Consider the following 22,852-nt stretch of genomic DNA (forward strand, 5'->3'; position numbering starts at 1 on the left):
GCCTTCTAGACTGAGAAAAGCCAGAAAATGTATTTTTGGCTCATGTGGATGAAAGACAACAACTCCCAGAATGCACTTGCTTCGCTGCCCAAGCCTGTTAATTTAATTTACTCAGATATTTAAAAATCACAGAATTACAGCCAGAATTATTTATTAGCTATGCACATTGCAAAATATGATTTTCTTTCTTATGAATTTGATCTGGAAATCAAGACAAAAATACGAAATGAAGCGAGTTTTTGCTGAAAACAAGAACAAACATCTGCCGACGGGGTCAGAAAAAAGACAGAATTTAAAAGAAAATCAAGATTATTTTTATTTTATTGCTTTTAAGCATAAACTCACTTCATTTTGATACATAATTTTTTTTTTAATTAGACTTAATATCTCACAAAATTCTAAAGGTTCTGAAAACAGGCTTGATTTTGTGATGTCACTTTTTCTCACAAATGTCCCAAAAACAATAATAATTCGAAAGGTTCTAAACACAGGCTTGATTTAGTGATGTCACCTTCTCTCTCTCTGTGTGGCGTCTCTCTTGGCCTCGTGTTCGGCGGCTCTGGCCTGCAGCGCTGCTAGTCTGGTGGCCTCGGTGTCCTGCTGGTTCTGAGCGTAACGGGCCGCTCTGTCCGCACGGTCCTGTGGATCAAACCAGAGTCAAGCGTGTGTGATGATGTGTGTATGTACAACAGCACAACTCCAGTAGGAACTAGATCTCCTACTGGACGAATGACACTGTGATCATGAGCACGTCTGACTTTAGTTAATCTAAGAGCAGTAAGACGCTCGAGGTCGTGTTGTCCAGTGAGTCGCTTCACATCCTTCAGACATCACTGTAATAAGGTGGGGTAAAAATATTGATTTCTCAGTTCTAATTTTGATGAACCGATAGTGATTCTTAAATCCTAAGAATGGATCTTTTAGATGATGCGTGAATAAAACGTTTCTTTTGATATGAAACAAAGTCTCAGCTTTCAAATTCTTTGTTTTATTAAGAAATTCAAACAATAAATGCGCTTTTGTGGCTCTTTAATGTTGCGTGAACCGATCATCTCTTCCTCTTTACTACTAGTTACGGCACGAAACCAACATGAATGAACATCAGAAGGAATGTTGAAATATACAGTACGTTGTTTCAACCATGGAAAGACGCCAATAAAACAAGCTTATGAACAATATGTTATGTAACGTTACATTTACCTCAGAAAAGTCCATAAATAGCTAGAAAAATAGCACTAGAGACATGCATTTTGATAAATATATATGCACTATTATACATTCATTATATTTTACTTAACCTGTTCTGCAATATTTGATGCATGTTTGAATAAATCTATCGTTAAATGGTTATATTTCAAAAAGTGGAGTAGATACATAATTATGTTATTCAAAAATTATTACTATTATTATTATTATAAAAACTGCCTTAAATGCCTTAAATTGCAATTTAAAATGTAAATGCTTGTATACAAATCAGTTAATTTGAACAAGTTTGTTTTTCGTTGAGAAAGACTGACACGTACTGTACCTGATATCTGAATGAATCAAATTGAATCAAATCCCAAGCTTGTGAATGGAATGATATAATTTGCACTGCAAAAAAATGCTTTTCTTACTTAGTATTTTTGTCTTGTTTCCAGTCCAAATATCTAAAATCAAAATATCTTAAATCAAGATGCATTTTACTAAAGTAGTAAAAGTCCATAAGATATTATGTCTTGTTTTCTAGAGGAAATAAATCAAAATGAAGTGAGTTGTTGTTAAAAATGTTTAATGATATGCCAATGGGGTAAGAAACATGATCTTGTTTCTGTTTGAATTAAGATTATTATTCTTACCCCATTGGCAGATAATTAGCTTTTTTAAAGCATTTCCCCAGAAAACAAGACATAATATCTTATGGCATTTTACTTTTCTCCCAAGTTGTGGAACAGTCTTCCCCCTCATATCCGGCTAGCTCAAACAATAGAAATGTTTGAGTCTCAATTAAAAACCAATCTTTTTAACTTAGCTTTTAGTTAAGGGTATTGTACATTGTAGATATAACTTATTTTCATTTAGTTTTATTTCTCTCTACACTGATCTCATTAAACTGTTGTGTGAGGGGGTATGTCTAAGAGTGTGTAGTCATGCCTTTCTCTGCTAGGCTTCATAAATATTTTTAGACATGTACAGTACAGGCCAAAAGTTTGGACACATTACTATTTTTAATGTTTTTGAAAGAAGTTTCTTCTGCTCATCAAGCCTGCATTTATTTGATCAAAAATACAGAAAAAAAAAGTAATATTGTGATATATTATTACAATTTAAAATAATTGGTTTTCAATTTATTATACTTTAAATTATCATTTATTTCTGTGATGCAAAGCTGAATTTTCAGGATCATTACTCCAGTCTATCACATGATCCTTTAGAAATCATTCTAATATGATGATTTATTATGAGTGTTGGACACAGTTCTGCTGCCTAATATATTTGATGAATAAAAGGTTAAAAAGAACTGCATTTATTCAAAATAAAACAATATTTTCTAATAATATAAATCTTCTTTACTATCACTTTTTTATCAATTTAACACATCCTTGCTGAATAAAAGTATTGATTTATTTCAAAAAAAGAAAGAAAAAAAATTACTGACCCCGAATGACTGACCAGTCGTGTATATTGCTGTTACAAAAGATTTCTATTTTTACAACATTTGCTTCTTTTTTTTCTTTTTCTATTCATCAAAGTATCCTAAAAAAGTATCACAGGTTATGAAAAAATATTAAGCAGCAGAACTGTTTCCAACTTTGATAATAAATCAGAATATTAGAATGATTTGTAAAGGATCATGTGATAGACTGGAGTAATGATCCTGAAAACCAATTATTTTAAATTGTAATAATATATCACAATATTAAAAAAAAAAATCGGTATTTTTGATCAAATAAATGCAGGCTTGAGCAGAAGAAACCTCTTTCAAAAACATAAAAAATAGTAATGTGTCCAAACTTTTGGCCTGTACTGTATGTTCTACTGTCTTTAGTTAACTGTGAAGCACTTTGGGCAACAACGTTGCTATTAAATGTGCTATATAAATAAATAAAAGTTGAAGTACTTTTCTGGCAAATGCATCTTGATTTAAAGTGTTTTAGATATTTGAACTGGAAACGAGACAAAAATACTAAGTAAGAAAAGCATGTTTTGCAGTGTGTGTCCGTGTCATGCCTAGCCCTACTGTACAACACGAGAAACACTGATCTGAGGTGATACCAGAGCGATCTGCTGCTTGACTCGGTCTCTGGCCGCTTTCTCCTCCGCCTTCTCTCGATTCCTCTCATCCAGGAGGCGCTTGGTCTTCTCGTCCTCCTGCTTCTTCTTGTAGTCCAGGATCTCCTTCCCCATCTTACGCCTCTCCACCTCCTTCTTCAGCTCGTTCTGCCCGTGTGAGAGGAACGTGGCGTCATTCACCTCATTCAGCTTTCAATGGACGTTCAGAGTGTGTTAAGAGAGAATTACCTCTTCTTCTGCTTTCTTTTTCTGCTCACGTCTTTCCTCCAGCTTCTTCGTTAACCTGCATGAGAAAACAAATGGGAAAAAAAACACGTTTTCCACAAAAAAACATTATAAAGAGTTGTGTTGAGCTCATATTCTGGGCTCATCTGCATCATCAATACGCTTTATACTGAATTTGTCAGTGTTTTAGTACTTTAAGTGATTTTTACGTTAAGCGTTTTAGAATATCCCGCAGTTTTTAGGGCCTGAAATCCTGCAGCAGGTGCTTATATGCATCACAAGTACCCAAAACTTCTATTTTGTTCACATATTTTAGTTTTTCTTCTTTTGAGATGGAAAATTGTGCAGTTCTATGGATGTTTTTGCCTCCAGGTCTCCGCTAGTGAAAACTATGAATTGAGATCTGAGCTTACGCACCTCACATAAGGTACATAAGCTACGATCAATCAGTTCCAAAATGAAATGTAAAACCAGCGCTTAAGTTGATAAACATAAATTGAATCAAATATTTGGCAATGACAAAGCATAATGAGAGATTTCTAAGCAGTTTTTTAAATGGCCGGTAATTTTTGACCAGGAACACCACAAGAGTAACAAGGTGGGAACCCCCCAACCCAAAAAAAAGTACATCAAAATTGAGTTAGAAAATAGTTTTAGTCCAATACGATAACATTTAAGATACTGTATGTACGTTTTTTACTGTACTAAAGGATTAAAATACCATAATATGTTTGCGTACATGTTTGCAGAGTTCACATACTCGCGTCTCTGAAAAACACTTCTACTAGGGCTGCACAATATATAGAAATTATCGAAATATCGCAAAGTATATATCGCGATATGCATATCGCAACGGCTTGCAATAACTGGTGTCATGAACAAAAGATGAAGAGAAAATCACTCACTGCTCTCGGCTGAATAACTTCTGTAGCTTTAATAAGAATCAGGATATATTTCACTCATACAGTGAAAACTAAGTTGTGTTTTATTTTTACATTTGATTATTCAGTTTCTGTTGTTTAATAACCCTAATGTAGGATAACCTGAACCCCGTGGTTTACACTGATGTTAAAATAACACTTCTTACGCTACAGTAAAACACTGATGTTCACTTCCAGAAGTTTAGGGATGTTTTCATGTCACAAAATGAATGTGAAACATTCATGTAGGTTATATTATTTTTAATATATTTTAAAGATAATTTAAGTTTATTTTACACACTTTAAGCATTATCGTATCGCATATCGAATATCGCATTATTTAATGAGTTATCGCATATCGCAATTTTCTTCAATATGGTGCAGCCATAAACTTCTACAGCCAGTTATTTTACTTTAGACGCTCCGTGTCGGAATGTCCGTTTTTGTTTTGATCCGTGCGATACTGCATGTTGCCAATTTACCCAATAGTATTTCGACACCCTGGGATGCCAGATGGCGGAACACACAGCATATTGCAGTTATGGAAGCTAGTGAACAAACTGGGTCAGAGATCGCAGATTCACCCGACCTAAAAAGCCTCCGCACCAATCTAAAAATCTCTATGAACGGCAGCATATTAAAATGCGATATCAACTCATCACAAATCAATAAATGAACTCATCAACTTGCAGTGTGTAAGTCTCCTCGCCTTCCATTGTCAATTGCGCTCGTTCCTGTTGCGTGTCCTCAAACTGGCAACCCACATGAGCGTCGAGTCTGAGGAGGACGGGGCGTGGAAAACAACTCTCTCCAATATTTTTTATTTGGACTACAGTACCCATTTCAACCACTAGCTGTCAATCTCACAAACTTCACCTTTAACTGGCGTTTTCAGTAAAAAGAAAATCCTCTCAAGGTCGAAATGATCAGAGGGTTCATTTATTTCAGACAAACCCTCCCATAACGGCATGTAAAAACACACTGAACTGTGACTGGCTTCACATGTACATCAGACGGGCTCTCGCTGTCTAACTACCGCAGTTTTTGTCCAGAATTCATGCTAACTGGTGCTCCACTCACCTCTCCACTCTGGCATCTAAGGGCTCGTCTGGCTGAGACGCGTCTTCTGACGGCAGGCTTTTATCCTCACCTGGAGTCACATAACCTGACGCTCCTTCTTCCTCCATCGGCACAGACAGGGATTCTGGGGGAACAGAAGGATCACTCAACGAAACACGCTTCACCAGAACAGCAATGAAATCGAAACATGCAAATCTCTGTCGCTTGCGTGTTAACCTGCTAAATCAGCAGTGCGTGTCTGAAACACAGCTGAACCAGCGCTAGATGCAAATCAATCTTTCCTGAAAACCAGATGTGAGCGAACCATCATCCAGCCACCTCTCGATGGCTTTAAAACGTCACCTTTAGATGTGGCAGAGCTGAGGCTAGTGACGTTCAGAGCGCCCTGAGGCTCACAGGCGGGCGTCTGATCGGGTCTCTCTGGATCCGTCTCGGCACCTTCAATCTGCTCCGTGTGCATCTGTACAGAAGGGTTTGTTAGTGTGTGTGTGTGTGTGTGTCTAACAGAAATCTGAGGCTACATCTACATTAAAGTCACTATGGTCAAGTCTTTTTTTTTTTTTATGTAAATAACGTCCCCTCCCTCTTCTCTTCTCTGATGATGTGGGCGGAGCAACCTGTCACTCACATGACATCCACCAATAGCAAACCACCACCATCCAATCAATTCCCTACAGACAAAATCAAGCCCCGCCCACATTTGTTCTAGTTTGAGAGGCCGTTTCACTCAGATATACGAGTATACTTGAGTTTTAGGGCTGGACGATATGATGATATATATAACTCTGATATAAGTGATCAGCCGGATTTAGACTTGCCTATATTGTATTTATATAAAGCATTCACAGGCAAATTTGCTTTATGTATTTCCCTGGCGTCGTAATCAAGCACATATAAATGTCAGTATTCAGGATTCCTGTCTGCATGTCAATATCCATGATCACTGGATCTTTGGTAAGTTGTAAGGAACACTATATCAAGTCCAAGCTTTAGTTTAAAGGGGGGGTGAAATGCTATTTCATGCATACTGAGTTTTTTACACTGTTAAAGAGTTGGATTCCCATGCTAAACATGGACAAAGTTTCAAGTTGTACGTTTGATGGAGTATTTCTGTGCCAAAAATACTCCTTCTGGTTTGTCACAAGTTTCGGAAAGTTTTTTTTAAGAGTATGGGCATGTGTGACGTCAGATGGGGCGGAATTTCCTTATACGGGTCCTAAGGGCACTTCTCCCGGAAGAGCGCGCGCGCACCCGTCGACCAGAGCGAGAGAGCGAAAGCAGTACGCCCATCAAAGCACTGTGTTCGGCTTTAGGGAAGCCATCAACGGAGTTGTGCAAGTGTTCTTGGTTGTTCCCTGCATTTCGACGATGATTGTTTTATAAACAAGGCCCAGTTCGACGCCGGATTTGCAGATCGTCTAATGCTTAAGGATGGAGCAGTCCCAACGATAAAGGTTCACGGTCGTGCGTTGGAACCGCAGGCGGTGAGTAAAACTGCTTCAAATGTCTGTGTGTTGTTAGCTATCGGCGCGTAAGCACAGCAAGTAAACAACATGATCACGGTATAGTTAATGTATCTATGGAGCATGCGATGTATGGTGTGTGTGTGATTCGCGCTCGCGATTCTTTAGCTCCGCCCACACGGCACGCCTCCAGCCGCTCGTTTTTTTCCGGAAAGACTCGGTACAGCCTATCTTTCTTTTATAAATATAATAAAACTAAAGACTTTTTGGAGATATGAAGGATGCAATACTACTCTATAGGGACTCAAGATTAACATGAGATTGACTGAAACTGAGTGTTTCACCCCCCCCTCTTTAAACTGATAATTGTTTCTTTTACTCGTGTTTTCACAGTTTCTCCTATTAAATCCAGTCACTCAGCAGCTCTTCTGCCACTCAGTCCGGCTGAGGGAGTGTGTTCCCGCGGGAAAGTGACGTCAATGCATTCCCTCTATAAAGCCCTATTCGGACGGGATTAGCTTTACTAGGGGAGATGGAGTGATGTAATTTTACCACAGGACGTCTGTAATATTAATGGCCAATTCACACGAGATAAGAGATCTCAGATTTACACACCGCCGTCTCTCCTGTCGTCATGTGTGTGTTACGCTGCTTCCTGATATCACGTGCGCAAACACATATAACCTATATTTATAGATATAAAACAGTTGTGTCCGGTCGAACGATGTATTAATTAACTTCAGATTGGATTGTGTTGGTGAAAGGCTCTTATCTAACGCTAAAAGAAGTTTCGTGCCTCTAACAAGTGCGTTCGATCTTCTCTCTGATCTGATGGTGTGTGTAAAACACTTGAGTTTTGCCACAGACTCGTCCCAGCGTCTAGAACGCAACTGAATGTGTTATCAAGCGTCTCCATACTTGAAAAAACGCGAAAAACTATTTTTAAACAGGAAATGACGGATGTACATATTCACAGCGGGTCTATTCGCACGGGATTAGTATTACCTGAGGTCATTTTTCCGGACCTTTTTACTGAAGGTAAAAGTCGCCGTAATCTTTACTGACATTGTCCGTGATGATCACTGAGATGCACATTCGGACACAGAGAAGTTCTGGTAATCGTTACTTTACTCCACCTCTCCATGATACACTAGTCCCGTCCGAATAGGGCTTTAGTCACACTCTGTTCACTGACTAGTACACTATATGACACAACTAATCTGATGGTTAAACTACAGTTTTGCAGAACTAACAAAGACAAGTCTTTCAGTGTGAGCAGGTTCTCACCATCATGTTTGTTTGCACATGATCATTTCTAACCGTTGTGACGTGTGTTTATTCACCTGGGTGACTTTGATGATCCTCCGGTTCAGCTCGTCCGCCGTGACGCTGCCAGCGATGACCTCCAGAGGAATACCGTTCTCTCCTATGAAGAAACTGGAGGGGATACACACCACCGGATCTGTGCGAGCTCAGAGTTAAAGACACAAACAGACCTGGAACATCTGAGAACTCTAGGGCTGTGCAACCATTAATCGCATCCAAAATAATCTGTGTTTACATAATATATGTGTGTGTGTACTGTGTATGATTATTTTGTATATATAAATACACACATGCATGTGTATATTTAAGAAAATTTGTTATTTATATATAAATACAGTATACAGTATATACATGCAATTTTTCTCAAATATATACACATGCATGTGTGTGTATTTATATATACAAAATATATTTGACTCTCTGTAGATGTGCTGTTCGTGAGCATTTCTTCCTTCAGACTGTCACAGGAACGCCTGACTCTTATTGGTCATGAGTTTCTTGTTTTGTTTCTTTTTTTAAGCACTGAGAGCCCTGTTCACATATGAATCTTGTATTTGCTATCAATGTGAACTTTTTTATTGTATATTTTAGTAACCATTTGAAAGCTTAAAACACTCAAAATGTTTCCTGTGAAATTGGACATTACATTAGGTGTATTTATAGTTTAGATGTGCCAGTAAAATCCCACCGAGCGTCCACAGAAGAACAGCAAAGGATACAGATCTGAGAGAACTGGACACATGTTTCACTGAAAGAACAAGAGAGACAGACAGAGACTGGAGTGAGTGAAGGGAATCATCCAGACGACACTGGCTATGTTTACATGCACAACTTTTACATGCACAAAATTCCGATTGATGAATCCGAACGTAATGTTTACATGAACGCTAAACATGTGATCGGGTTGATGTGCGCGTTTATAAGCTTCAAATCTGAATATATTTTTTGACATGCGCTCACTGCACGAATATACAGTTTCCCACTGTTTGCACATAATAACTATTCTCTTACAATGGTTCTTTATTTGTTCTAAACAGCAGGCTTAATATTTATCCATTTCTGGTGGTAATTTGGAGACAATGAGCATATGAACCGTTGAGCCGCTAGTAAAAATGCCCAAAACCAGTCGTCTGTGGATGAGAGTCCGAAACGTTGTCCTGCTCCACTTCACAGACGCAGTGAACGGAGGATTATAGGATGAAGGGACACTCATTTATACGACACTTTATTCATCAGGAAGAACAGCTCGTTCCGCGCGTCATACGTCATTACGCTGTTTCTACATCATTGCACATGCGCAGTCCTTTCAGTTTCAGTTTCAATCCGATCAAGTGTTTCCATGTTCCCTCGATCGGATTAGAAAAGGAATAAACCACCGCTCTCAATCCGATTGAAATTGAATGCGGATCGAGCTCAATCGGATCGATTAAGGAGTTTACATGAAGGCTTTTCAGTCCGATTGAGCCGTCAATCCCATTACTAATGGATTATTTGGTTGCATGTAAACGTAGCCACTGATCTGATGTGTGTGTGTGACTGGAGGAAATCACTGAGATGACACTGATCTGATGTGTGTGTGTGATTGGAGGAAATCACTGAGATGACACTGATCTGATGTGTGTGTGTGATTGGAGGAAATCACTGAGATGACACTGATCTGATGTGTGTGTGTGATTGGAGGAAATCACTGAGATGACACTGATCTGATGTGTGTGTGTGACTGGAGGAAATCACTGAGATGACACTGATCTGATGTGTGTGTGTGACTGGAGGAAATCACTGAGATGACACTGATCTGATGTGTGTGTGTGACTGGAGGACATCACTGAGATGACACTGATCTGATGTGTGTGTGTGACTGGAGGAAATCACTGAGATGACACTGATCTGATGTGTGTGTGTGACTGGAGGACATCACTGAGATGACACTGATCTGATGTGTGTGTGTGATTGGAGGAAATCACTGAGATGACACTGATCTGATGTGTGTGTGTGATTGGAGGAAATCACTGAGATGACACTGATCTGATGTGTGTGTGTGACTGGAGGACATCACTGAGATGACACTGATCTGATGTGTGTGTGTGATTGGAGGACATCACTGAGATGACACTGATCTGATGTGTGTGTGTGATTGGAGGAAATCACTGAGATGACACTGATCTGATGTGTGTGTGTGATTGGAGGAAATCACTGAGATGACACTGATCTGATGTGTGTGTGTGATTGGAGGAAATCACTGAGATGACACTGATCTGATGTGTGTGTGTGATTGGAGGAAATCACTGAGATGACACTGATCTGATGTGTGTGTGTGATTGGAGGACATCACTGAGATGACACTGATCTGATGTGTGTGTGTGATTGGAGGAAATCACTGAGATGACACTGATCTGATGTGTGTGTGTGATTGGAGGACATCACTGAGATGACACTGATCTGATGTGTGTGTGTGATTGGAGGACATCACTGAGATGACACTGATCTGATGTGTGTGTGTGATTGGAGGAAATCACTGAGATGACACTGATCTGATGTGTGTGTGTGATTGGAGGACATCACTGAGATGACACTGATCTGATGTGTGTGTGTGATTGGAGGAAATCACTGAGATGACACTGATCTGATGTGTGTGTGTGATTGGAGGACATCACTGAGATGACACTGATCTGATGTGTGTGTGTGATTGGAGGAAATCACTGAGATGACACTGATCTGATGTGTGTGTGTGATTGGAGGAAATCACTGAGATGACACTGATCTGATGTGTGTGTGTGATTGGAGGAAATCACTGAGATGACACTGATCTGATGTGTGTGTGTGATTGGAGGAAATCACTGAGATGACACTGATCTGATGTGTGTGTGTGATTGGAGGAAATCACTGAGATGACACTGATCTGATGTGTGTGTGTGATTGGAGGACATCACTGAGATGACACTGATCTGATGTGTGTGTGTGACTGGAGGACATCACTGAGATGACACTGATCTGATGTGTGTGTGTGACTGGAGGACATCACTGAGATGACACTGATCTGATGTGTGTGTGTGACTGGAGGACATCACTGAGATGACACTGATCTGATGTGTGTGTGTGACTGGAGGACATCACTGAGATGACACTGATCTGATGTGTGTGTGTGACTGGAGGACATCACTGAGATGACACTGATCTGATGTGTGTGTGTGACTGGAGGAAATCACTGAGATGACACTGATCTGATGTGTGTGTGTGATTGGAGGAAATCACTGAGATGACACTGATCTGATGTGTGTGTGTGATTGGAGGACATCACTGAGATGACACTGATCTGATGTGTGTGTGTCGGTCTCACTGACCTCTGAGCGTCCACTCGTATCGCCACACAGCAGTTCTCCACCGCATCCGACACACTCTCCGTCTCCCAACTGGAGATCAGCTGAGAGGACTGATCATCACTCCCTAATGACAGATCGATAGACGGATAGAGATAGACAGACAGATTAAATGACATCGACAAACAGACAGAAAGACATGATAGATAGAACGACAGATAAATAGACAGACAGAACAACAGACAGACAGATAGATACATAGATAACGAACGACAGACAGATAGACTAGAACCACAGACAGATAGATAGATAGAATAACAGATGGATGGATAGAACAAAAGACAGACAGACAGATAAATAGATAGATAGAATGACAGATAGACTAGAACCACAGATAGATAGATAGATAGAATAACAGATGGATAGACAGAATGACAGATAGACAGAACGACAGACAGAGAGAACAACAGACAGATAGACAGAACAACAGAGACAGATAGATAGATGGATAGATAAATAGATAGAATAACAGATGGACAGACAGAACGACAGATAGACAGGCAGACAGAACGACAGATAGATAGACAGATAGAAGATAGATAGATAGATAGATAGAATAACAGATGGATAGATGATAGATAGATAGATAGATAGATAGATAGATAGATAGATAGAATAACAGATGGACAGACAGAATGACAAATAGATAGATAGATAGATAGATAGAATAACAGATGGACAGACAGAACGACAGATAGACAGAACGACAGATAGACAGACAGACAGACAGATAGATGGATAGTTAAATAGATAGAATAGCAGATGGACAGACAGAACGACAGATAGACAGAATGACAGATAGACAGATAGATAGATAGATAGAATAACAGATGGATAGACAGATAGATGATAGATAGATGGATAGATAAATAGATAGATAGATAGATAGATACAGAACAACAGACAGACACAGATAGATAGACAGAACAACACAGATAGATAGATAGATAGATAGATAGATAGATAGATAGATAGATAGATAGATAGATAGATAGATAGATAGATAGAATGACAGATAGATAGAGAGAACGACAGACAAACAGAAACACACTTGAAATCACATGATCGTCTCAGTCAGTTTGACGAAATTATCCGGTTCTGACTGGACAAATCAACTCACTCTGCACTGGATAAACAAAAGACGTTATGATTGTGAAATATTATAATAATGACTCAGCTGATGCGGACATGGCGTGTCAATATAAGCGCATATCTTATTAATATAAGCGCATATCTGACACATTAACCGGATCCATCTGTGTCCTGTCATCCTCTGTCATCGACTAATACTGTAAAAACACAGTCAAACAGTTAGTGTGTGTGACGGAGATGATAATGATGATGATGATAGTCAGGTACCTGTGATCACAACCACAAACACACATTTGCGCTGTTTAGCTGACGCGATGGCCGCTGGGATTGAGCCCTCAAACCAGCGCATGATGAAGATGACGATGATGAAGATCAGTGCTGCTGCTGAGCTCCAAAAGATTCGACAACTCACAGCTGCCGGAAGCTGCGCTGAGAACACGGAAGCAGTTCGATCCGAGGAACTCTGGGAAATGTCGTTTAATTTAATTTTATTAATGTCGTACGATTTATTTATTTAATATTTATTTATTTAATTATTATTTAAGAACTAAAAAAGAAAGAGGCGCAAGTAACTCCAAAATTCCAAAGACAGGAAAAAAGACGCCTAATACAGATTCATAATATTTGACATATACCTTTATAATCTACTTTGTGATAGTCCAGATGTCTGCGAATTAAATTAATTCAAAATCTTTATATTTAATGGAAAAATAAACAAAAACATAAAAGAATCGTAAGAGTACATTTTTATGATTTCCAGACGCATCACGTGACGGTGGTACGTCATTCTAAACAGAGAGCCAAGATGGCGGCTGACAGTGATGTGAGTTTGTTTATGTCTCAATATGCATCATTATGATCTGCATCATGTCAATGTCACATATGTCATATAAATGCACGCAGTTATTTTGACATGTGTCTGCTTTATTCGGTTCTTTAACTGTCACGGGTTTCTGTTTCAGCCCGAGTCTGAAGTGTTTGAAATCACTGATTTTACCACCGCATCGGAGTGGGAGAGGTACAGAAATAAGCATTTAAACAAACATTTCCTCAGTAATCTCACGTTTCTGTGGCTTTTCATGCGGTTTTATGATTAAAGTGCACTAAAGTCATCTTGTGTTTGTGTTGTCGAGTCCTTATGAACGCCCATTCTCGCCACATAAGAATAAAACATCATGACTTGGTAAAACATAATTATGATATTGATCAAGTCGAAGTTATGAAAGAGTAAACCTTAATTATGAGATGAAGAGTCGAAATTATGACATACTAAGTCGTTACATACTCGCTATGAGGTATAAAAAAAAGTCAAAATAATGAGATAAATAGGCTAGTTATTGTTGACTTACAAGATCATTCAAATTTTTTATGATTTAGTATGTCTTAATTTAGACATTTCATCTTATGAATATTGCTCACTATGTCATGATTTCAACTTGTCACGTCATAAATATGACTCAGAATGTTATAATTTCTACGTTTCATCTTGTAAACAACTTAAAAATAGTATTAGCCTGTATTCTAAAGCATTTATGAATTACAATCATATTTAAGTTCAGATTAAATGGTGCATTTTCACCTCTGGTCAAAAAGAGATGCGACACTTAACATGTTGTGTTTCTTTGCGTGATATTGGTTCATTTATAGTCACCGTCACTATTTTATTGATTGGTATTTATTTATATGACGGCACAGTAACTATTATGCATGAACTATTCATCTGTGCATTCATTCTATTATTCATTCTATATGTTAATTTTCTCCATTTTACACTGAGGTTTTATTACTTGTGTGTCTTTGTAGATTCATATCCAGGGTTGAGGAGGTGCTCAATGACTGGAAGCTGATTGGTTGTCGTGTTGGGAAACCACCGGAGAAGGTCATTACCCATGATTACAGTTACACGAATGATGTATGAAATGAAGTACGCAGAAGTTAACAGTGTTTATGTTGACAGGGCGAATACACCAGCGGCATCTGGGAAGAGACGAGTCTAGAGATTAACTTCGCTGATTTCAAGTTCTCCATTACACATCACTGTCTGAAACAGGAGTCGGCAGAGAGTGAAGGCGTAGATGAGCCAGAGGAAGGTACGTTTGGCAGGTTGACCTCGTCAGCTGACCTTTGACCTCTTCTGTGTGTGTTGAACGGTGTCTTCTGCTTTCAGATGCGTATCCGCTGGCCATGCAGGACCTGCTCTGCATGAACAATGACTTTCCTCCTCGAGCGCACTGTCTGGTCAGATGGTAAGAAGCTCTATAAAGCCCTATTCGGACAGGATTAGCTTTACTAGGGGAGATGGAGTGATGTAATTTTACCTCAGGACGTCTGTAATATTAATGGCCAATTCGCACGAGATAAGAGATCTCAGATTTACACACCGCCGTCACTCCTGTCGTCATGTGTGTGTTACGCTGCTTCCTGATATCACGTGCGCAAACACATATAACCTATATTTATAGATATAAAACAGTTATGTCCGGTCGAACGATGTATTAAGTAACTTCAGATTGGATTGTGGAGGTAATAGACACATATCTAACGCTAAAAGAAGTTTCGTGCCTCTAACAAGTGCTGTTGATCTTCTTTCTGATCTGATGGTGTGTGTAACACTTGAGTTTTGCCACAGACTCGTCCCAGCGTCTAGAACGCAACTGAATGTGTTATCAAGCGTCTCCATGCTTTAAAAACAGCGGAAAACTACTTTTAAACAGGAAATGACGGATGTACATATATACAGCGGGTCTATTCGCACGGGATTAGTATCACCTGAGGTCATTTTTCCGGACCTTTTTACTGAAGGTAAAAGTCTCCGTAATCTTTACTGACGTTGTCCGTGATGATCACTGAGATGCACATTCAGACGGGACTAAAATCAAAAAGAAGCTCTGATAATAATTACTTTACTCCACCTCTCCGTGTCACACTAGTCCCGTCCGAATAGGGCTGAAGACGCGTCCGATTTTTCAAAGGATATTCAAATAGTGATTGAGAATCTCAAATAGGATGCAGTTCAATGTTTAGTATTGCTCAGAAAGATGTTTTTAACATAGTTTATCTGTTTATCTTTATTGTGATAGATCATATCACAATAAAGACTCATTCAAATCTCATTCTCCACTAATGGTTGTTTTGAAACTTAAAGGGATAGTTCACACAAAAAATGAAAATGTTGTCATCATTTACTCGCCCTTATGTTGTTCCAAACGTGCAATAGTAAATAGTCAATGGCTACCGTCAACCGTCTGGTTCACAACATTCTTTAAAATACAGTAATGTGCGAAAGTCTTAGGCATGTTAATCTCTCCCCCCCCCCCCCCCCCCCAAAAAAATGGTTTTAAGTCAGTTATTTATATCTTTTGCTGTAGTGTGTCAGTAGGAAATATCAGTTTACATTTCCAAACATTGTTTTTGCCATTAATTGTAATAATCCAGTGAGATTTGTGTATGCACAAGGAGTCTGACAACAGCCGGTATGATCTGATCTCACCATCATCGAGTCCGTCTGTGATTACATGAAGAAACAGAAGAAACTGAGACAGACTAAATCCAGAAGAACTGCGGGAACATCTCCAAGACGCTTGAAGAAACCTACTGACACAAAACCTACTATATTTCCTACTGACACACTACAGCAAAAGATATAAATAACTGATTTAAAACCATTTTTGGGGGGGGATATTAACATGCCTAAGACTTTTGCACAGTACTGTATCTTCTTTTGTGTTCAGCAGAATATAGAAACTCATACAAGTTTGGAAAAACGTGAGGGTGAGTAAATGATGACAACATTTTCATTTTTGGGTGAACTGTCCCTTTAAATGCTGCAGTTTAAGCTAATTAATTTAAATGAATAATATTTTTTTTAAATCATGAATGAATGAATGATTCAATGACTCATAAATACTTCACTTGTTTCATTACAGGAATCTCTTGAATAAATATAAATAATAGTAATAAGCATATTTCTCAGTTCGGGTGTATTTTGGCAGGGTAATAGTCTTCTCACGAGTATGGATGTGAAAAACAGCATGTTGTCAAAATAGACCAGTCAGTGAGTTTCCTCAAAGAAGAGTTGACTGAAGAATCTTGCCTGTATAATTACGCTGGTTCCAGGTCCTCCTGAGCGTTTGCATGTAATGCGGTGTGTCTGAACGAACCGGAAGTCCTGACGCACGTCTCTGTTGTGCTGTAGGTTTGGCATGCGTGAGTTCGTGGTGATTTCTCCCGGAGCGAACTGTGAAGCCATCGTCAGTGAGTCCAAGTGTAACCTGCTGCTGAGCTCCGTGTCCATCGCTCTGGCAAACACAGGCTGGTGAGTGAACCGTGAGTCCCAGCATGCTCCTGGATCTCTGATGAACACCTGTGATCCACACATTGTTACTATCGTTGCTTCATTCGCCTGTACATTTAAAAGTAAAAAAAAAAAAAAAACGATTCACTGGTTCAGATTGAAAGTGTCTGGTGTTATAGTCAAAGTGCAAACCCAATAATGATAATAGTTTATTGGGTAACACTTTATTTTACAGTGTCCTTGTTACATGTTACATCTACTTATCATAGTAATAACAGTAAATTACGCATAATTACATGCAACTAACCCTCAACCAAACCCTAATCCTACCCTAACCCTATAGTCAGTACATGTAGTTGATTAATATTACTCAGTACTTACATATATAATTACACTGTAACAATGACACCTTAAAATAAAGTGTAACCGTTTATTGTTATGATTTATTATTAATATCTTCATTACAATTTTTAAAAAGATCAGGGCAGGTTTTATCGTCTATTAAAAGGTGTCGGAAAAGCGTGTCAGACTACAACTCAACCAGTGTTTCAACCGTGGAAAGAGGTCAGTAAAACAGCATGTGGACAATATGTCACTCAATGTTGCATTTACCTCAGGAAAGAAATCCAGTGTTCACAGTTCGTTAGTTAGCTATAAAACACTAGAGAGGTGTTTATTTACTGTTATGATATGTGACCCTGGATCACGTCACCAGTCTGGAGTCGCACGGGTATATCTGTGGCAATAGCCAACAATACATTGTATGGGTCAAAATTATCGATTTTTCTTTATGCCAAAAATCATTAGGATATTAAGTAAAGATCATGTTCCATGAAGATATTTTGTAAATTTCCTACCGTAAATATATAAAACATTTATTTTTGTGAGTGAATGCAACACAATCGTGAACATAAATGAACAACTTTAAAGCAGATTTTCTCAATGTTTAGATTTTTTGCACCCTAAGATTCCAGATTTTCAATAGTTGTATCTCGACTAAATATTGTCCTATCCTAACAAACCACACATCAATGGAAAGCTAAGCTTATTTATTCTGTTTTCAGATGGTGTATAAATCTCAATTTCAAAAAATTGACCCATGTGACTAGTTTTGTGGTCCTAGGGTCACATATATGCTTGAATAAATCTGTCATGAAGACAAGTGTTTATGAAAACTACCTAATGTTGGATACAAACATTTCAGGGGTTTTTTTTATATCTGAAAATAAATAGCAGTTGAATATAATAGCTCTCTTGTTAATTTTAACCTCACTTTCACTCACGGTTCACTTTATAGTTTGCGGTATCAACAGATATCGTTCTGAATAATCGGTTGTCGGCAGAGAAATTGAGTATCGGTGCATCTCTAGGTATTATTGTTATATACTGGTAAAAATAATAATAGCACATTTTTATGGTATATTATTATTATTATAATTACCATTTTTACAATTAGTATTGTTATATAAAAATGTTAGGGGTTAACAGTTTAGGACCCAAGGACCAGATGTTTGAAAGAAGACCCAGAGTCAGAATTATAATAAATTGAAGAAAAGTTTTACTGAAGATAGTTTGCAGTTTCATCAGCAGAAGTTCAGCTTCAAGACTCACACAGGAGTTCGTAGGCCGTAACCCCGCTTACAGTTACAGAGATCACAGCAGTTATACCCTACACCACACACACACACACACACACACACACACACACACACACACACAGCAGTTATACCCTACACCACACACACACACACACACACACACACACACACACACACAGCAGTTATACCCTACACCACACACACACACACAGCAGTTATACCCTACACCACACACACACACACACACACACACACACACACACACACACACACACACACACACACACACACACACAGCAGTTATACCCTACACCACACACACACACACACACACACACACACACACACAGCAGTTATACCCTACTACACCACACACACACACACACACACACACACACACACAGCAGTTATACCCTTGCTTCAGGTTGAATGATTCTCATTGGCTAAGAAAAAGATAAACATAGTAATTTTCCACACATATACAGATAGACTGAAGCATATGTCCATCGATTAGGCGGCTGACACTCGGACCCTGAAGTTAGGCACGTTGTGACCTTCCAGGTCGCAGATTTGGGTTTCTGAGTGCCAGCATGTCCAGAACAACAACTAACTCAATCTCCAATAATGCCAGTGGTTCCTTAACACACACACCGACACACAGCTTTTCCAAGGTTGGATTTGGCCAGGCTCTAACTATAAACAGGAGAGTCGTCTCAAAACATCAAGATAATACGTTCTTTCTCTCAAGGAGAGAGATTTAATCACTCATTACATATACATTGAAGCAGCAGTTTATTCCAAAATCCACACCCTGCAATAATAATAGTAGTTTATTGTTATGGTGTATTATTATTATGATGGCCTATTATTATAAACCTCTAATCTCACTCCATTTTTAATACAACTACTAAAAAGCTGTATTTTGTACCATATGCATTCTTAATTACGAGTATCTTACTGAAGTCTGTATTGACACACGTCATTTTGGGAAACATCTGTCTCTTTGTCAATGTAAAATATGTTTTGACACATTAACACTCATTTATGAAGTTAGATTGGCCAAGTTCCTGCATTGACAGACAGTTATAAATGTCTATGCAACAACGATCAAGGATGATCATGTTGCCATGGCTTACTGGGGCATTGTGGGATAGATAGTTGTTTTTAATAATCTCTTAGCCTCTTTTTAAATGCTTTATGTGGATGTTCTGCGTATTGCGTCGTGTGATGTGTTTTGTTATTATTGTGCTGCGGAATATATTCACTGTAATCGTTCATACGATGATATGAATTATGGGTGTTGAGAGATGCTTTGGCTCTGTTTGATTAATGAAAAACAAATATTTTGTTTATAAATGCATTTACATCTGTCATATTGCTGCAGTGCACTTAGAGCAGCAGTGCTGCTGTTTTGACATCAGGTGGCGCTGTTGAGCTGTGTAAGCATGTGTGTGTGTGTGTGTGTGTGTGTGTGTGTGTGTGTGTGTGTGTGTGTGTGTGTGTGTGTGTGTGTGTGTGTGTGTGTGTGTGTGTGTGTGTTCATCTACTAGAGAGAGACACCAGAGAACAGGAACTTCATGTGTTAAAGTTCACCTGCATTTAATAATTTTATCCCTGTTTTTTTCCTGTGAAAATTATTCATGCCTTAAAATAGCTTGAATGTAACCCGACACCCTTGCTTCATTTAGTATACGTGGAACCATGAATATGCAAATTAGTCTCCGCCCCCATTCAATCACAGCATCTCGGGTTACCTGATCCACTCAATGGCATTTGAGAAATGTTGGTTTAAGTATGTTTGAAGCAGAAACTGATTCAGAAGAAGTGGAAGAGTGAATTGTACATTGTCATCTATAAGTCGACGTATCAGAATGATAATGCGTTTCATGTATCAACGTCAGACACATCACCGTAATTGATATGATTAGCCTTTGGCATGACTACATTATCAAACAGCTAATAATTAGTTGCTAATGTTACACAAACCATGTTCTCGTTCTCCATCTCAGAGTCAAACATCTGCCTTCTGAAAATCAGCATCTTTACAAACGCTTTGAACATCATAGAAAGTCAGTGGAGAAAGGCATATGGTATTATGTCATATGTCATATTAACTGACATGAACAGTGAGCAATACATTTCTTGCTGTATTAATTCATCTTTGTTAACGTTAGTTAATAAAATACAGATGTTCATTGTTTGTTCATGTTAGTTCACAGTGCATTAACTAATGTTAACAAATACAACCTTTGATTTGAATAATGTATTAGTAAAGATTTAAATTAATATTAACTAAGATGAATAAATCCTGTAAAAGTATTGTTCATTGTTAGTTCATGTTAACTAAGGTAGTTAAAGGGGGGGTATAATGCTCTTTTCACAAGATGTACAATAAGTCTCTGATGTCCCCAGAGTGTGTGTGTGAAGTTTTAGCTCAAAATACCCCACAGATATTTTTATATAGCATGTTAAAGTCGTCACTTTTTGAGGGTGAGCAAAAACACACCGTTTTGTATCTGTTCCTTTAAATGCAAATGAGCTGATGCTCCCGGCACAGGGGGCGGAGCTACAACAGCTTGCACTCACACAGACATGCACTGAAAATTTCAAAAACTTTTTGCCTTTTATGTTTAAACCGGAGTCAGACAATGATGGAGAGACTCAAGAAGAAGTGACAACATGTAGAAGCAACAGGACATTTCTGAATGATTAGTTGATGAGTTTATGTAGCTGATGTGTAGTTATCTTCTAGTCATTGATTAGCATATTCTGTCTTGATAATCTATGAATCGTGTTCAGGGGGCGGGGTTTATGTAAATTTTAGGGTTGGTGATGTCACTAACCCGGGAGGAATGTGGTGTAGTCTCTACCAGTCTTTTGTTGTAGTCCTTAAAAAGCGATTTCTTTAAAAGCAAATATCTCCCTTTGCTTTGAACTTTGAGCGTTGTAACTTTGCAGATGTTGTTTATGCTCAAACAGCAACATTACGCACTAACTAAAGTTAGAAAAGTCAAATCATAATCAACCACCCCTTTAAGTAATGTTAACTAATGAACCTTATTGTAAAGTGTTACCAGGCATGTAGTTCATCATAACAGCATGATATACATCATACACATAATTCTTAATTCACCCTCTATATTGCTAAATGTACCAGATTTTTCCTGTCCCTTCTAAAAGCTGTTATTGTGCTCACAGTGTTAAAATGTCATGATAGGAATGATAGGAAAAGCCTGTTCCACATGTGTGACCCTGGATCACGTCTCCAGTCTGGAGTCGCACTGGTATATCTGTGGCAATATCCAACAATACATTATATGGGTCAAAATTATAGATTTTTCTTTTATGCCAAAAATCATTAGGATATTAAGTAAAGATCATGTTCCATGAAGATATTTAGTAAATTTCCTACCGTAAATATATAAAACATGTATTTTTGTGAGTGAATGCAACACAACCGTGAACATAAATGAACAACTTTAAAGGAGATTTTCTCAATGTTTCGATTTTTTACACCCTCAGATTCCAGATTTTCAAGTAGTTGTATCTCGACCAAATATTGTCCTATCCTAACAAACCATATCAATGGAAATCTTATTTATTCAGCTTTCAGATGATGTATAAATCTTTTTTTTTAACCCATGTGATTGGTTTTGTGGTTCAGGATCACATATTATATCTACACACCTGCTCTTCTCTTGTTTTGCAGCCACGTGCCGCTGTTCGTACAGATCCAGCAGAAGTGGAGGAGGATGTTTGCGGGCGAGTGTCAGGGACCCGGCGTTCGCTCAGACTTCGAGATCGTGCATCTGCGTAAAGTGCCCAGCCAGTACAACCACCTGTCCGGCCTGCTCGACATCTTTAAGAACAAGATCGTGAGTTCTGATGATAAGCATTGGTCTTACGTTTTCATGTTTCATGTTTACACAAAGAGAACATGCTGATCGGATGTGGACATTTAACTCTATAAACTTAGGGGTGTAACAATATATCGTGTCACATTATATCGCAATACAAAAATGCATCAATATGTATCGTGGATTGTGACAATCTGTATTGTGTATAGTTCATCCAAAATGAGTTTTAGTGTCAGTACTACATTAAACTACTATATATAATGTTGAATATAATGTATAACAATGCAATGGGGGAATATTTGTGGGTCCTGATAATGCCAAATGTCTGATGTTACCAGTAAAAAGTG

General features: G+C 38.4%; 3 protein-coding genes across 6 annotated transcripts in view; 2 read left to right on the forward strand and 1 right to left on the reverse strand.

The window, feature by feature from the left end:
• The window catches only part of ubxn4 (UBX domain protein 4), a 20,433-nt gene extending 7,240 nt beyond the window's left edge, over nucleotides 1-13,193 (reverse strand). The window contains exons 1-9 of one of the 2 annotated variants that reach the window (XM_082174738.1): nucleotides 13,024-13,193; nucleotides 11,629-11,731; nucleotides 9,007-9,035; nucleotides 8,305-8,423; nucleotides 5,841-5,958; nucleotides 5,499-5,622; nucleotides 3,502-3,556; nucleotides 3,256-3,420; nucleotides 512-639 (exon numbers count right to left, since the gene is read on the reverse strand). In XM_082174738.1, the coding sequence (XP_082030864.1) occupies nucleotides 512-639; nucleotides 3,256-3,420; nucleotides 3,502-3,556; nucleotides 5,499-5,622; nucleotides 5,841-5,958; nucleotides 8,305-8,423; nucleotides 9,007-9,035; nucleotides 11,629-11,731; nucleotides 13,024-13,105 (923 nt within the window). In that variant the 5' untranslated portion in view covers nucleotides 13,106-13,193. The remainder of the gene's footprint in view (nucleotides 1-511; nucleotides 640-3,255; nucleotides 3,421-3,501; nucleotides 3,557-5,498; nucleotides 5,623-5,840; nucleotides 5,959-8,304; nucleotides 8,424-9,006; nucleotides 9,036-11,628; nucleotides 11,732-13,023) is intronic. The other variant, XM_082174737.1, reaches the window with a different exon arrangement.
• LOC309502374 (uncharacterized protein) overlaps nucleotides 1-22,852 on the forward strand; it is a 60,664-nt gene that overhangs the window by 25,845 nt on the left and 11,967 nt on the right. The window lies entirely within an intron of this gene.
• rab3gap1 (RAB3 GTPase activating protein subunit 1) overlaps nucleotides 13,484-22,852 on the forward strand; it is a 56,815-nt gene continuing 47,446 nt past the window's right edge. For 2 of the 3 annotated variants that reach the window (XM_082174640.1, XM_082174642.1), the window contains exons 1-7: nucleotides 13,484-13,579; nucleotides 13,719-13,774; nucleotides 14,560-14,635; nucleotides 14,714-14,846; nucleotides 14,924-15,002; nucleotides 16,952-17,071; nucleotides 22,358-22,523. In XM_082174640.1, the coding sequence (XP_082030766.1) occupies nucleotides 13,562-13,579; nucleotides 13,719-13,774; nucleotides 14,560-14,635; nucleotides 14,714-14,846; nucleotides 14,924-15,002; nucleotides 16,952-17,071; nucleotides 22,358-22,523 (648 nt within the window). In that variant the 5' untranslated portion in view covers nucleotides 13,484-13,561. The remainder of the gene's footprint in view (nucleotides 13,580-13,718; nucleotides 13,775-14,559; nucleotides 14,636-14,713; nucleotides 14,847-14,923; nucleotides 15,003-16,951; nucleotides 17,072-22,357; nucleotides 22,524-22,852) is intronic. The other variant, XM_082174641.1, reaches the window with a different exon arrangement.

Source organism: Leuciscus leuciscus (genome assembly GCF_965113295.1).
Source record: "Leuciscus leuciscus genome assembly, chromosome: 7".
Classification (NCBI taxonomy): Eukaryota; Metazoa; Chordata; class Actinopteri; order Cypriniformes; family Leuciscidae; genus Leuciscus; species Leuciscus leuciscus.